The 17,373-nt window shown below is 44.4% G+C and overlaps 1 protein-coding gene across 6 annotated transcripts in view; it reads left to right on the forward strand.

The window, feature by feature from the left end:
- Positions 1-17,373, forward strand: part of LOC120936119 (DNA (cytosine-5)-methyltransferase 3A-like) — a 337,730-nt gene that overhangs the window by 305,013 nt on the left and 15,344 nt on the right. For 4 of the 6 annotated variants that reach the window (XM_040348239.1, XM_040348243.1, XM_040348241.1 and 1 more), the window contains 6 exons: positions 842-954; positions 2,911-3,094; positions 8,978-9,062; positions 9,163-9,308; positions 11,586-11,676; positions 13,955-14,002. In XM_040348239.1, coding sequence (XP_040204173.1) covers positions 842-954; positions 2,911-3,094; positions 8,978-9,062; positions 9,163-9,308; positions 11,586-11,676; positions 13,955-14,002 — 667 coding nt within the window. The remainder of the gene's footprint in view (positions 1-841; positions 955-2,910; positions 3,095-8,977; positions 9,063-9,162; positions 9,309-11,585; positions 11,677-13,954; positions 14,003-17,373) is intronic. The other 2 variants (XM_040348244.1, XM_040348245.1) reach the window with 1 other exon arrangement.

The following is a 17,373-nucleotide window of genomic DNA, read 5'->3' on the forward strand; positions in this document are numbered from 1 at the left end:
CGCGATCCGCGGAGCGCTCCGGAGCCTAGGCCTAGGAAAGTCCCCGGCTTCGGCCTAGCTCCGGAGCGATCTTGCTCCACCCAGTCTGCTTGCCAGAGCCCAGCGTGACACGCCTCCCCGGGGAGGCGTGTCACGCTGTGCACTGGGCTCTGGCAAGCCGACATGGAGAGGGAATAGTAGCAGAGAAGCACTAGTGTGAGAGGAGGAGGGGGGGGGGAGGGAGAGCACATTTCACGGGTGGATTAAGAGGAAGCAGGTGAGGCTGTTTGGGACTTGTTAAAAGTACAATCTTGATGTTTTTACAGCTATATATAATTATATATATATGTATATATATATGTATATATATATGTATATATATATATATATATATATATATATATATATATATAGCTGTAAAAACATCAAGATTGTACTTTTAACAAGTCCCAAACAGCCTCACCTGCTTCCTCTTTAATCCACCCGTGAAATGTATGTGTGTGTGTGTGTGTGTGTATGTGTATATATATATATATATATATATATTACACACACACACATTTTTTTTTTTTTTGCGCTGATCCGAAAATGATCCGATCCGTGACTCCTGATCCGAGGATCGATCCGATCCGTGAGTTTTTTGATCCGTTACACCCCTAGTCTGATCAGGCTATTTGTAATGTGTGAATTTAGCTGTTTACCCGGAGTTCAGCTTTAATTTGGGGCTTTCAGAATTTTCTTGCAGAGAGAAGAGCGCCTCCGCTGTCAGCAGAATACCATTAGCTATAGAGCACTGTGTCTGAATTGGCCAATAGCCAACCATGTCCTGTCTGCCATTACAGCTGTTCTTCTTATCTTACAGAACTGCTTTCTAGAGTGCGCATACCAGTATGATGATGACGGGTACCAGTCCTACTGCACCATCTGCTGTGGAGGGCGGGAGGTGCTCATGTGTGGGAACAATAACTGTTGCAGGTGAGTGTGCCTATTTCTTAGAACATTATTCGGGTGATTTGTAAAGATCGACAGAATACCTACTTTGAATTTTCCCCCATTTTGCCAGTATCGTTCAGCTGCTCTTTCAGCAGGTCATAAAGATTTGATTTTGAATGGCAAGAGTGAAATTTGTTGAGCGTCAGACCTATTAATAGGAAACATTACTGCCATCTAGAGGATGATTCTATTTTAATTCCGCTCTCTGGGCCAGATTCACAAAGGTTAGCGGATCTTTAGATCCGTGTAACCTATGTGTTTTAAGATCCGCCCTCGCAAGTTTGTGAGGAAAGTGTCAAATTCACAACACACTTACCTCCAAACTTGCGACGGCGGATCCTAACTCCCCCGGCGGAATTCTAATTCCGCGGCTGGGGGAGTGTACTATTTAAATCAGGCGCGCTCCCGCGCCGATTTAAATACGCATGCGCCGTCCGGGGAATTTCCCGGCGTGCATTGCTCCCACTGACGTCAATAGGACGTCAGTGGTTGCGACGTGAGCGGGACTTGCGACGTGCGTGTTCGTGAATCGGCGTACGCAAACGACGTAGGAAATTTCAAAATCGACGCGGGAACGACGGCCATACTTAACAATACTTACCCCTGCTTTTAGCAGGGGTAAGTATACGACGGGTACCGCGCTACGGAAACGACGTAAGAACACAGCGTCGGGTCCGCGTACGTTCGTGAATTTCGCGTATCTCGCTGATTTACATATTATTCAGTGTAAATCAGCGGGAACGCCCCCGGCGCCATTTTTAAATCCAAAAAAAGATCCGACAGTGTAACACAGTGTGACACTGTCGGATCTCAGCCCTATCTATGCGTAACTGGTTCTATGAATCAGGTGCATAGATAGGACCAGTAAAAATCAGATACGATGGTGTATCTGTAGATACACCGTCGTATCTCTTTGTGAATCTGGCCCTCTGACTCTTTTTTTTTTATGAGAATATGATTGATTGATTGAACTGCCTGGACACGTTTTCCATCGAAGAGATTTCTGCATTTGACCCATGCAACCGAATGGGGCCACACTAGTGAAGGGTTTAACCGCTTCAGCCCCGGAAGATTTTACCCCCTTCCTGACCAGAGCACTTTTTACAATTTGGCACTGCGTCGCTTTAATTGACAATTGCACGGTCCTGCGACATTGTACCCAAACAAAATTTGGGTCCTTTTTTTCACACAAATAGAGCTTTTTTTTGGTGGTATTTTATTTTTTGCACTATAAACAATAGAATAGTAGCAATTTAAAAAAAAAAACACAATATCTTTTACTTTTTGCTATAATAAATATCCCACATTTTTTTAAAAAATTTTTTTTTTTTCCTCAGTTTAGGCCGATATGTATTCTTCTACATATTTTTGATAAAAAATTGCATAATCGTATATTGATTGATTTGCGCAAAAGTTATAGCATCTACAAAATAGGGGATAGAATGATGGCATTTTTATTACTAGTAATGGCGGCGATCTGCGATTTTTATTGGGACTGCGACATTATGGTGGACACATCGGACACTTTTGACACATTTTTGGGACCATTGACAATTTTACAGCGATCAAGTATTATAAAAATGCACTGATTACTGTAAAAATGTCACTGGCAGGGGTTAGCACTAGGGGGCGATCAAGGGGCTAACCTCTGCATGTTCTAACTGAAGGGGGGGTGGGACTTACTAGGTGAAATGACAGATCGCTGTTCATACATTGTGTGAACACACGATCAGTCATTTCTCCCCCTAAGAGAACCGGGATTTGTGTGTTCACACACACAGATCCCGGTTCTCGCTGTGTCACGAGCGATCACGGGTGTACGACGGTTATCGTGCTTGCTGGGTACTCGCATTGGCTCCATATTCATATTATCTCTGCTGGGACATTGGTAAGTCATTACTATCCAGGTAGTGATGTCTTCTCTCCTGCTTCTTCAAGGTGTTTCTGTGTGGAATGTGTGGACCTGCTAGTGGGACCAGGCGCAGCTCAGGCAGCTATCAAAGAAGACCCCTGGAATTGCTACATGTGTGGGCACAAAGGGTTGTACGGGTTACTGCGACGCCGGGACGACTGGCCCGCCCGTCTACAGCTCTTCTTCGCCAATAATCACGACCAAGAATTTGTAAGTACCTACCCTGTTATTTATTACAGGCAGGGCAGGACTTAGGGTGGTGGGGGCCCCTGGGCTTGAGTGTTGAAGGGGCCCCCTGGAGCCGAGAATTGGGGGGGATCGAAGGGGGGGGATTTTGCAGTTGTTGAGGGGGGGAGTGCCTCTCACCTGTGCCAACAGCCGGGGCCACAGACTGTCATTAGCCCGGCTCTCGGCTATCTTCCCTTCAGCAGCCACAGTCCTCCACACACCACTCCGGTTCCTCCTGCTTCCGTGCTGCCTCCTCTTGCAGTGCGGGAAAATTAACCCTTTTGCGGGACTGCGGGAAGAAGCTGTCTGTGCGGGAAAGTCCCACAGAATCCGTGCGTGTTGGGAGGTATGCGCAGGGCCGCCATCAGGAATTTTGGGGCCCCTTGCACAGCTTAAGGCATGGGCCCCCTGAAGCAGAGAACCTAGGGGGGTGGGGGTGCTGCCGCCTGAAATTGAGAAGCGTGGGGGCTGCCGCAAATTGAGAAGCGGGGGGGCCTTTACAAAAAAAAGAAGAAATAAAGAAGAAAACAAATATATATAAATATATGTAGCCATCCGGGGCCCTGGGGACCTCTGGGCCTTTTAATAAAAAGAAAAAATAAACCTCTGGGCCCTTTAATAATAAAAAAAAAAAACATTTATAAAAAATACATAAAAAAAGGGAGGTTGCCAAACCCGGGGGCCCTGGGGACCTCTGGGCCCCTGGGAACCTCTGGGCCTTTTAATAAAAAATAAAAAAATAAACAAAAATAAAAAAAAAAAACAAAAATAAAAAAAAAAAAAATTATAAAAAAAAAAAAAAAGGGGGGGTTGCCACATGGGGCCCTGGGGACCTCTGAGCCCTTTAATAAAAAAATATATATATATATATAAAAAAAAATGTAATTTTTTTTTATAAAAAAATAAAAAAGGTGGGTTGCCATCCGGGGGCCCTGGAGACCCCTGGGCCCTTTAATAATAATAATAAAATATATATATATATATATACATATATATATATTATATATATAAAAATAAAAAATATATAAAAAAAACATTTTTTTACAAAAAAATAAATAAAAAAAAGGGGGGTTGCCATCCGGGGCCCTGGAGACCCCTGGGCCCTTTAATAATAATAATAAAATATATATATATATATATATATATATATATATATATATATATATATATAATATTATATATATAAAAATAAAAAATATATAAAAAAAAACATTTTTTTACAAAAAATAAATAAAAAAAAGGGGGGTTGCTGTCCGGGGCCCTGGGGGGCCCCCTATTGGGTGGGGCCCCCTATTGGGTGGGGCCCCTGGGCTTGAGCCCAGTCAAGGCCAATGGTAAGTCCGGCCCTGATTACAGGTACTTATATATCACTGTCAATTTATGCAATGCTTTACATATACAATGGGGAAAATAATTATTTGATGCCCTGCAGATTTTGTAAGTTTGCCCACTTACAAAGAAATAAGGGGTCTATCATTTTTATCATAGGTGCATTTTAAATGATAGAGACAGAATATCAACCAAAAATCCAGAAAAAACACATACACCACGTTATAAATTGAGTTGCAGTTCAGTGAGTAAAATAAGTATTTGATCCCCAAGCAAAACATGACTTAGTACTTGGTGGAGAAACCCTTGTTGGCAATCACAGAGTTCAGACGTTTCTTGTAGTTGGTGACCAGGTTTGCACACATCTCAGGAGGGATTTTGGTCCACTCTTCTGTACAGATCTAACTCCTTAAGGTTTCTTGGCTGTCGCTTGACAACTCAAAGTTTCAGCTCAGTCCATACATTTTCTATAGGATTAAGGTCTGGAGACTGGCTAGGCCACTCCATGACCCTAATATGCTTCTTCTTGAGCCAGTTAGGGCAATTGTCATACTGGAAGACCCATCTTCAGTGTTCTGGAGGGAAGAAGGTTCTCATCCAAGATTGTACAACACATGGCCCTGTCCATTGGCCCCTCAATGCGGCAAAGTTGGCCTGTACCTTTAGCAGAGAAACAGCCTGACTGTAGGGATGGTGTTCTTAGGGTCATAGTCAGCATTTTTCTTCCTCCAAACACGATGAGTCCCCCTCCCCAAGAAGGCACATGTACAGTCATGCTAATGAACATCTAAATAATTCAGAGAAGGATTGGGAGGAAGTGCTGTGGTCACATGAGACCAAAATTAAGCTCTTTGGCATTAACTCGACTCGCCGTGTTTGGAGGAAGAAAAATGCTGACTATGACCCTAAGAACACCATCCCTACAGTCAAGCACGGAGGTGGAAACATTATATTTTGGGACTGTTTCTCTGCTAACGGTACAAAGCTGACTTTGCCGCATTAAGTGGCCAATGGATGGGGCCATGTATTGTACAATCTTGGATGAGAACTTTCTTTCTTCAGCCAGAACACTGATGATGGGTCTTGGATGGGTCTTCCAGCATGACAATGACCCAAAACATACCGCCAAGCAACAAAGGAGTGACTCAAGAGGAAGCACATTAAGGTCATGGAGTGGCCTAGCCAGTCTCCAGACCTTAATCCTATAGAAAATGTATGGAGGGAGCTGAAATTTTGAGAGCTCACTCCTGTAATGGTGGAGGTGAGCAGTGATGACTAGGCCTCACTTAGCAACGTTGTGGCAGTATTTAGCAACATCCTGGCAGTATTTAGCAACGTCTTGGGCGTATTCCAGTCAGGATTCATAATGTATGTAAATGGCCTACACCTATAGCAAGGGCATTATTCATCTTTAGTCAGAGCCGTACAGTTTGTTTTTATCTATAAATGCCCCTTATTGGCATAGGCAGTTTTGTGGTAAAGGTGAACTATCCCTTTAAGGCAGTGGTTCTCAACCTTCTGGCACCGTGACCCCTTGATAAAATTTCCCAAGTTGTGGGGACCCCTAACAGTAAAACTATTTGCGTGGCAAGACAAGTAATTTGCGCCCCTAACCCACAGACATTTGGCGCTCCCTAAATCCCTTCCACTTGTACAGTGTTAAAACCCCTAATGGTACGTTTTAGGATGTACTATTCTTTTTCTTTCTTTCTCTTGTATCTCTCTCTATCCTAATTTCTTGTTTTTTTCCCCATCCCTCTCTCTAGCCGTCTTTCTTGTTATTTCTCTTAATCCTTCTCTCCCTTTTTCTTGGTTCCTCCCCCTTTTCCTCTCATTTCCATGTATTCTCTATTTTTATTCCCTCACTTACTCCTTGGTGGGGGGGGGGGGCACAGGAACAGCCCAGCTGGGCGGCCACAGGCTCCAAACACAACCCTGCCGGGGGGGCGCAAAAGGCAGGGAGAGCGGTGTGGAATTCAGGAACAGCCCAGGATTCGGTGACCCCTGGAAAACCATAATTTGTCCCCCGAGGGGGTCCCGACCCCCAGGTTGAGAACCACTGCTTTAAGGATTTAGAGAAGATCTGCAAAGAAGAGTGGACCAAAGATCCCTCCTGAGATGTGTGCAAACCTGGTAACCAACTACAAGAAATGTCTGACCTCTGTGATTGCCAACAAGGGTTTCTCCACCAAGTACTGAGGCCTCGTACACACGACCGAGAAACTCGTCTTAAATTAAACATCGTTTTCCCCGACGAGTTCCTTGTCAGGCTTGTCAAGCTTTCTTTGCATACACACTGGCAAGACAAAATCTCGTTGTTCTCAAACGCGGTGACGTACAACACGTACGACGGCCATATAAAGGGGAAGTTCCATTCCACTGGCACAACCCTTGTGCCAGCTTTTGCTAATCTCAAGTTTGGTGCGAGACGATTCGCGCTTTTCAGTCTGTTACAGCGTGACAAATGTGCTATCTCCATTACAAACGCTACTTTTACCGAAGGTGCGCTCCCGTCTCATACTTTATTCTGAGCATGCGCGGGTTTCTAAGCATACACACAAACGTGTTTCTCGTCGTAAACCAGCCCGACGAGGAACACGACGAGGAAATTGAGACTCCCGACGAGAAAAAATAGTTTTTTTCTCATCGAGATCCACAAGAGTTTTCCCGACGAAAAACATACACACAACCTTTTTCCCCGGCAGAAAAGCTCTCTTGATGGATTTTGTCGAAGGAAAACGGTCGTGTGTACGAGGCCTGAGTCATGTTTTGCTTGGGGATCAAATACTTATTTTACTCACTGAACTACAAATTAATTTATAACATTTGTTTTATGTGTTTTTTTCTGGATTTTTTGTTGATATTCTGTCTCTATGGCCTCGTACACACGACCAAGGAACTCGACGGGCGAAACACATCGTTTTGCTCGTCGAGTTCCTTGTTAGGCTGTCGAGGAACTCGGCGAGCCAATTTTCTCCATTCCCTTCGAGGAAAAAGAGAACTTGCTCTCTTTTTGGCTCGACGAGTTCCTCAACAGTTTCCTCGTCGAAAAATGTACACACGACCGGTTTCCTCGGTAAAAAAAAAAACCAGCAAGTTTCTTGCTGCTTTTTGCAGAGAAACTCGGTCGTGTGTACGAGACCTATCATATAAAATAGACCTATGATAAAAATTATAGACCCTTAATTTCTTTGTAAGTGGACAAACTTTCAAAATCTGCAGGGGATCAAATAATAATTTCCCCAGTGTAAATTGTACATTCACATCAGTCCCTGCCTTCAAGGAGCTTACAATCTAAGGTTTCTAACTAACATTAATACATACACATGCTAGGGCAAATTTAGACAGGAGCCAATTAACCTACCAATGCAGGCACAGGGAGTGCATGCAAACTCCAAGCAGGTGGTGTCATTGTTGGCATTTGAACTGATGACCTTAATGTTGCTAGGCTGAAGTGCTAACCACTTAGCCACCATGCTGCCCCTTATAAGTGAGCCCTCCAGTCCAAACCTTTTATAATAAAGCGGAACTCCACCCAAAAGATCTTTGGCAGGGAAAGGTTAGGATTCCTTGTCAGGTCTTTATTGCTACCTATGACCCTTCCATCTCAAAGAGGAAGTTCTGTAATGAAGAATTTCCTAATGAAGAAAATGCGATTTCAGCCATATAGTTTGTATGGCTGATTTTGCATTGCACAGACATCGCATGTGATCTGCACAGCAATGCGGTGCAAGTCACATGCAATGTCTATGATCGCACAAGTGTGAACAGAGCCTTAATCAGATAATGTCTTGAATGATCGACATTCTGCAGTTTAAAGTGGAAGTAAACTTCCAACACTGAATTTTACCTATAGGTAAAGCTATAATAAGGCTAACCTATAGGTAGTGTAAATTTCTCCTAAATGTGCACCGCTTAGGAGATATTTACTGCCGTTCCTTCAGAGCCCTGTGCCGTAAATGGCGGCACATGCGTGGGAGTGATGTCATTGCGTCTCCAGCCAGTCACACATCCGGAGTCCGTGAACCTGGAAGCAAGACAGGTGAAGATGGAAGCACCTGCAGCTCTGACATCTCACCGCTGGAAGGGCTTCATTTTCAGGTAAGTTTAACATAATGTGCTAGCATGCGATGCATACTAGCACATTATAACTTTACCTTGCAGGGTACAAAAAAACATCCAGTGGTTTACAACCGCTTTCATTTTTTACAATGTTAGTAGTTGTTTATATTTTGGGGTTGATTTACTAAGGACAAATAGGCTGTGCACTTTACAGGTGCATTTGCAGCAGTTGCTCCAGCGCTTAGTAAAGGGGGTGAAGCTTCATTTTGAAAAGAATACCCAATTGCATGCAAGGAAAAAAATATATATATTTTTTGCTTGCGCATGATTGGATGATGGAAGTTGGCAGTTCTGTTCTGGAGCAACTGCACTTGCAAAGTTCACAGTCTATTTGTCTTTAGTAAATCAACTCCTCTGTGTCTTTAGAACCCCCATTTTTAATTGTTTCCTTTTGACTTTTTTTTTTTTATAAAGGAAAATCCAAAGCTTTATCCTCCGATACAAGCTGACAAGCGGAAGCCTGTCCGTGTTCTTTCTTTGTTTGATGGCATTGCTACAGGTGAGTTGACATCGATCATGTGAAGCATCAATTTTCCGGGTCAGGTGTCCCCTCATCATCAACTGCGGCTTGACTTTCAGCTGTCCAATCTTCCCACTAGGTCTATTGGTGCTAAGGGATCTCGGGATCCAGGTAGATCGGTACATTGCCTCCGAGGTGTGTGAAGACTCCATCACAGTGGGGATGGTGCGACATCAGGGCAAGATAATGTACGTCGGAGATGTACGCAACATCACCCATAAGCATGTGAGTTACAGCTGTCTTACCTGAAATTCATATCATTTATTTAGGAAATAAAATAATGAGGGCTTTATTCATAGAATCCAGACGGTTTTTACTTTCAGAAATAAAGGAGTGGAATAGGGATGTCACTGTTGGATTTGTACCATTCAGTAGGTAGGCCATTATGGTTTGGTGTCTTGTTAGGGGAGAGAGAGAGAACAAATGATTTCAACTACCGTATTTATTGCGGTATAACGCGCTCCCGCGTATACCGCGCACCCCTAAAGTGGCCCCCAATCCTGTGGAAAAAAAGTTTTTTTGTACTTACAGTTGTGGTGTCTTGCGCGGCGTCCATCGGCGGCCTCGTCGGGTCCGGCGTCCTTCTGTGGCTTCGAGTGTCCTCTTCGGCGGGTCCGTCTTCAGCGGGTCGGGTGTCCTCTTTGGCGGCGTCCTCCCCGCTCGTTTCCCGCCACGAGTTTGAATACTGCGCCGGCATATACCGAGCGCAGTACACTCGTGAATCTTCGGGCAGGCTCGGCAACTGTCGCGCTGACGTCCTGTACGCTCAGGACGTCAGTGCGAGAGGCGCCGAGACCGCCCGAAGATTCACGAGTGTACTGCGCTCGGTATATGCCGGCGCAGTATTCAAACTCGTGGCGGGTATCGGCGTATATCGCGCACCCATGATTTTGCCCAAAATAGTGCGCGGTATATGCCGATAAATACGGTATTTCCCTTTGAATAATTGGTTTGTCTAAGGCCCCTTTCACACTGGGGCGGGAGGTGTGGTGGCTTAAGTGCCGCAATTTTTAGCAACGCTTTACTGTTGGAATTGCAGCGGTATTCGGCCGATGGCGGTGCGGTTTTACCCCCGCTAGCGTCCGAAAAAGGGTTAATACCGCCGGCAATGTTCCAGAGGCGCATTGCAGGCGGTATAGCCGCGGTGTCCCATTGCTTTCAATGGGCAGGAGCGGTAAACACACCGCTCCAAAGATGCGGCTAGCAGGACTTTTGGAGCGGTCCTGCTAGCGCACCACTTCAGTGTGAAAGCCCTCGGGCTTTCACACTGGAGAAACAGCAGTCGCTGTTTCTGGTCGGTTAGCAGGCGCTAATTTTAGCGCAATAGCGCCTGCAAACCGCCCCAGTGTGAAAGGGGTCTAAAGACAATTTTTGTGTGTGAATGAGGGCACCACTGGACCCACCACGGCCTGGGAAGCTTCCAAAGCTATGCTGAGGGGTACTTTTATGTCCATTACTGGTATTTTGGGCAAAAATGCTCAACAACGTACTGAGGAACTGGAATGGTGAAGTACTCCCAAAACCCTACTGCGGCTACGTTGACCCCGTGGCCGCAGGGAATACGAACTGCGCCTGTTAGACCTTACCAAAAAACGTATGCTCTATGTCACCTAGAAGACATTTGAACATGGTAATAAGGCGGGTCGTCTACTCGCATATCTTACCAGTCCTGACTGTGCCCTTATCTCAATCCCCAGGATTCTGGTCTCTGGGAATAAAATGTCCCTCAGGATATAACAGAGGCCTTTCTCTCCTTTTATCGTGACCTCTGCACCTCCTACTCAACCCCAACCCCTCAACTGCCTTTTGTTGGTGTCCTGGCGGTTCCCTCCCAGGCCAAACGTTTGCTTTGCATCCTCTATTTCTACGCAAAGAAATCCATTTTACTGACCTGGAAGGGAACAGCAACGCCAACTAGGGGTCTCTGGTTGAAACTGGTCAATGAAGCCCTCCTACTATATAAACTCACCTTTGATCTCCATAAGAGGAAAAATAAATTTCTCAAAATTTGGGGCAGATGGCTGGCTAGCCCTCTGACCCTCTCCCCCATACTGCCCCAATAGAAGAATGCCTGAAACAGCTTGCCTTCCCCAGTTTGGGGAAGATTCTTTTCTGTTCCAGTGTGAATGTCCCCTTGTGTACAGAGCCTGGTCCATAAAGACATTGTTTGATGAGTTTAGTGTGGAGGAACTCAAGTGGCCTGACCTCAACCCTACTGAAAAACTGGAGCCAGGTCATCTCATTCGTACCTGATCTCCCAAATGCTCTTTTGCCTAAACAAGCGCACACTCCAAACCCTGCCCAGAGGAGTGGAGGCTGGTATAGGTGTAACATGTATGTGTGAGGGGGGTTTGGATTGGGATGTCCAACAAGCTTATATATGTGTGATGGTCTAATGTCCACAGACGTTTGCCTATGTATTTGTCTTGATATCTTTGTGTGCTCTGCAGGGATTGTCCTTCATCTGGTAATAATTCCCTCTCTCTCTCTTTTTGTCTCCAGATTCAGGAATGGGGTCCATTTGACTTAGTGATCGGGGGAAGCCCATGTAACGATCTTTCCATCGTGAACCCAGCTCGGAAAGGTCTGTTCGGTATGTTGGTGCTCAGTGCTGCTGGATGAGGGGTATAGCTTAGAACTTGAGCATATCCTCTTATGAGAAGAGACAATGTGGTTTATTTACAAAAAATGTAAATTGCAAAATCTGGTGCAGCTGTGCATGGTAGCCAATCAGCTTCTAACGTCAGCTTGTTCAATTAAGCTTTGGCAATAAAACCTGGAAGCTGATTGGTTTCTATGCAGAGCTGCACCAGATTTTGCACTTTCCAGTTTTAGCAAATCCCACCCAACACACCTTATGTAAATCTTTACAGAATCTCTGCAATTTGTACCACTTAATCCAGTAAACTTACCCCTAGCCCCCCCTCAGTTGATTATACTCAACCTCACTTCTCAGAGGTAGAGCAGCCTTGTTTAAGCTCAGAGTTGATCCTGGTTAGATTTTACACAGGACTCTCCCGCTTACCCCGTTAGATGGGCTGGCGTCTGAATACCAAGGTTTTTTACTGTCACAAAAGTTGAAAGGAAGGTAGTCACATGCTCCCCCCATACCCAGAAGTACTGAATAGTTCTCTTTACTCTTGGCTGAAAATGATAGGTAAATATAATAGTGGGTGGGTCCATCATAGTGCAGCTGAAGGGGCTTGCTTGCTGGCACAGCCAAGGATGCCATCTCCTTACTTCCAGTGGCAGAGTTAGTTCTGGGGTAGACCATGTGACCTTGTAACACTGAAGAGGCATGCTCTGCCCTGGAGCTAACACCACTTCCAGCAGTCAGACAGCCTTGGCCATCTTATATAATAGGCACACTTAGGCCTCATACACACGTCCGAGAATCTTTGGCAAGAAACTCAGAACTACGGTTCTCTTGAAAGGAAAGAATGCGGTGACGTCATCGCGTATGACGAGCTTGCGCTCGTCACATTGGATGCCGTCACCGCCATCTTGCTTCACCCTACCTATGCCATGGAAGCTACCGCGCATGCGTCAGAGTCATTTTGGGTTTCCACGGCGACAGGTATACACACTCTTGGGTTTCTCGTCTGGAAACAGGCAAATGAGAATCTCGACGAGAAAAAAGAGAGCAGGTTCTCTTTTTTTTCTCGTCAAGATTCTTACCTGATTTCCAGACGAGAAACCTGAATGCCTCGTACACACGAACGGGAATCTCGGCAAGAAGCAGTTTTCTTGTTGTTTTTTGCCGAGAAACCCGGTCGTGTGTACGAGGCCTTAGGCCTTGTACACACGGCCGTTTTCCTCTGCAAACTCCATCTAGAAAAATGCTGGCAGAGCATTTTTGCAGAGAAAAAAGGTTGTGTGTATGTTTTTCGTCGAGAAAACTGTCGTGGATCAGAACTCTTTTTTCTCGTCGGGAGTCTTCATTTTCTCGTCGTGTTTCTCGTCGGGCTGGTTTATGACGAGAAACACGTTTGTGTGTATGCTTAGAAACCCGCGCATGCTCAGAATAAAGTATGAGACGGGAGCGCACCTTCGGTAAAAGTAGCGTTTGTAATGGAGATAGCACATTTGTCACGCTGTAACTGACTGAAAAGCGCAAATCGTCTCTCACCAAACTTTTACTTAACACGCAGTAACATGAGATTAGCAAAAGCAGCCCCAAGGGTGGCGCCAGTGGAATCGAACTTCCCCTTTATAGTGCCGTTGTACGTCACCGCGTTTGAGAACGACGAGATTTTGTCTTGACAGTGTGTACGCAAAGAAAGCTTGACAAGATTCTCGACAAGCCTGACAAGAACCTCGTCGAGGAAAACTACGTTTCTTTTACGAAGAGATTCTCGGTCGTGTGTACGAGGCCTTACAGGTTCACTTGGATCACAGTTGCCAGCAGTCATATCATGTTTAGAGGGATTCCTGACAGTGAAATGAGCAGTGTTGTAGCATTATTATATTGGGTTGTCTTTATCTTTTTGTTATATATTTTTCTGTACAGCAATTAAAATACATAACTGTATTGTTATTTTATTACTATTATTGTTATTAATCTGTTAGGGGAATCCCATGCAGCCTATTGCTTTATTGGTGTAATCTCTTTGTATCAAACTAAAACTTTGCTTTGAATGGGTCTATCCTGATAATACTAGTTGCCTGGCTGTCATACCAATCTTTTAGCTTTAGTGCTTTGCATCAGTGACCTAGAACAAAGTATGCAGATAAGGGCTTCAGTTGTTTTCCCTTATGTTTCCTGATCTGTAAACTTGTTCTGGGTTAGTGAGTCAGAGGTCAGTGTCCATCAGGAGGCTGCCATATTAGTAAAGGGGTGAGAAATCATGAGCAGCTCTTTCTATTTCTAGTCTCTCCATCAAAGCCAAGGGAGCCAAGAAAGTTTCCTGTCAGAAGAGGTGAGCAATGGCAGCCTATTTCTTCTATTACAGATTTACTTTAACAAAGCACATGTAGATTGAAGGTTATCTTTATGCCTGCTATTTAACCACTTCAATTCCGGACATTTTCACCCCCTTTCAGTCCAGGCCAATTTTCAGCTTTCGGCACTGTCACACTTTAGCCTCCTACACACAATCAGATTTTCCGATGGGAATTGTGTGATGACAGGCTGTTGTCGGAAAATCCGACCGTTTGTACGCTCCATTGGACAATTGTTGTTGGATTTTCCGCGGACAAATGTTGGATAGCATGCTTTAAAATTTTCCGCCAACAATTGTGTGTTGTCAGATTTTCCGAGCGTGTGTACATGCAATGCTCACCATAACACAACATTAGCAGAAGTTGCCCGAAGGGTAGCGCTAAAGAGCTGAAAAAAACATGTAGTTTTGTATTTGTTGGCCGACAATTCTATGCCGTTTGTATGCAATACAAGTTCATGGCCTTTGGACAAAAGTCCTACACTTTGTCCGCAGAAAATCCAAACGTGTGTATGAGGCTTTTAAGTGACAATTAGGCCTCGTACACACGACTGAGTTTCTCGGCAAAAACCAGCAAGAAACTTGCTGGGAGATATTTTTTTGCAGAGGAAACCGGTCGTGTGTACATTTTCCTCGAGGAAACTGTCGAGAAACTCGACGAGCCAAAAAGAGAGCATGTTCTCTATTTCCTTGACGGGAATGGAGGAAATTGGCTTGTCGAGTTTCTCGACAGCCTAACAAGGAACTCGACGAGCAAAACGATGTGTTTCGCCCGCCGAGTTCCTCGGTCGTGTGTACGAGGCTTTACTGAGGCATGCAACACTAACCAAAGTAAATTATTGTCATTCTTTTGAGACAGAGCTTTTTTTTGGTGGTATTTAATTTTTTTGCTATATAAATGAAAAAATACCAACTATTTTGAAAAAAAAAAAACACTTTTCATTAAGTTTATATTATAAAGCTTTGCAAATAAATTTTTTTTTTTTTTTTCATAAAACTAGGCCAAAATATACACTTTTAGTGGAAATAACCCAAAACAGTCTGTCTACGTGAAAGTTATCGGGTAACCTTATCCATCAGACAATGTAAGACATCTGCAAGTCATACAGCACTGACAGCGGGCATTGTGCAGCTGCTCTTTTGCCCAGGCCCATTACTTTCATTCTACAGTGCTGTGTGTCTGTCAGGAGGCTCCCATATTGGGAAAGGTGTGAGCTATCAACAGGCAGCTCTTATTATTCCTATATCCTGTCCCCTAATGACACCATCACTGTATGCACCCAAACTCTGATTACATGCAAGAACCCCAACGGGGGATCCTGCGAAATGCTGCTAGAGGGAGCCCCATTGAAAGCAATAGGAAGCTGTCGGTTCTCGCAGCTTTTTGTGGCCACTCGCATGTAATTGCCCTGCATCCAGACCTGATCACTTGCACATGTAATTGGAGTGCGGGTGCATGCACCCTAATTTAGTCATCAGAGGCAGAAGTGGGCAAGATATGCCCCTAATGATGTAAAGCTCCTGATTGGCTCCTGTGAGACAAGAGACCTGGCAGGGTCACTTGTGGAAGTGCAGTGCTACTTCTGTTACAATTTATTTATTTCAGACATTTGTATAGTGCTGGCAGTTTACACAGCATTTTACATATTATACATTCACATCAGTCCTTGCCTACAAGGAGCACACAATCTAGGGTCCCCTAACTCACATGCAAACATACACTTACACATATACTAAATCCCTGTACACAAGATCAGTCCATCCGATAAGAAAAGTCCAAAGGACCGTTCTCATCGCTTAACTGATGAAGCTGACTGATGGTCCGATATGCCTACACACCATCAGTTAACAAAATGATCGAGTCCAACGCGGTGACATAAAACACAACAAAGTGCAGAGAAAAATTAAGTTCAATACTTTCAACCATGCGTTGACTTGATTCTGAGCATGCGCGGCTTTTTAACCGATGCTTTTGCGTACTAACCATCGGTTTTGACCTATCGGTTAGGCGTCCATCGGGTTGAATTTTACAGTAAGTTCTACATTTTTGGACCGAAGGATAACTGACCGATGGGGCCCACACACGGTCGGTTTGGACTGATGAAGCGGTCCTTCAGTCCGTTTTCATCGGTTTAGACTAATCGTGTGTACGCGGCCTAAGGGACAGTTTAGACAAGAGGCAAATAACCTACCAGCATGCTATTTGAATGTGGGAGGAAATGAAAGTACCCCCACGCAAGCACAGGGAAAACACACAAACTCCAAGCAGATAGCGTCTTAGTCAGGATTTTCACTAAGGGCCGTAGTGCTTCAAATTAGAAGTGCTAACCACTAAGCCGGGATTTGTATGCTGAAAGCGCACTCACTTTGTCACATCGAACTGTGCTAATGATCCCTCTTAAGCCCTGTACACACGATCGGTTTGTCTGATGAAAACAGACCGATGGACCGTTTTCATCAGACAAACTGATCCTGTGCGGGCCCCATCGGTTTGCTTTCCATCGGTAAAAAAAAAAATAGAACCTGTTTTAAAATTTTCCTATGGATAAAAAAAACGATCGTCTGTGTGAAAGTCCATCGGTCAAAAATCCACGCATGCTCAGAATCAAGTCGACGCATGCTCGAAAGCATTGAACTTCATTTTTCTCAGCACGTCGTTGTGTTTTACGTCACCGCGTTAGACACGGTCGGATTTTTGACTGATGGTGTGTAGACAAGACTGATGAAAGTCAGCTTTATCGGATATCCGACTAAAAAATCCATCGGATTAGATTCCATCCGATATCCGATCGTGTGTAGAGGGCTTTAGCCAAACTTTCGATTTAAAGAGGCCCTGTCATCACATGCTATACTAACAATTAAACAAAGGCAGGTAATTTGTATTTAGTATATTTACAGGAGCTTTAACTATTACAGCAATTTGACATGCCCAGGAAGAGATTTTAGAGATGACGTTTTGTCAGATAATTGATACATCAGATAGTAAGACTTCTGGGCTACCTACAGCCCTAGACACTCAATCCCCCCAGCCCTTACATCATAAGACTGTTTATGCTGTAGTCTTATGACCCAGCATTGTAGGATGTGACGATTTTCGGGCAGAATTGTGACACTAATATCCTGCAGCGGGCAAAGCTTCTGTAATATACAGATTGCTTGCATGCGTTTACTTTTTAATGTAGCAGGTGGTGACAGGGTCTCTTTAAAGTTGTACTTCACTCACCCAATCAACATTGATTTTTTTTAATCCTTATCCTGTAGCATTAGTAAATAGATAGGAAAGTATATCACAATTACTTGTTTTGTTTACATTTCTTCCTGGTTTCCTGCCTAGGCAAATTATGTCATAT

This window comes from Rana temporaria, chromosome 4 (assembly GCF_905171775.1).
Source record: "Rana temporaria chromosome 4, aRanTem1.1, whole genome shotgun sequence".
Lineage (NCBI taxonomy): Eukaryota > Metazoa > Chordata > Amphibia > Anura > Ranidae > Rana > Rana temporaria.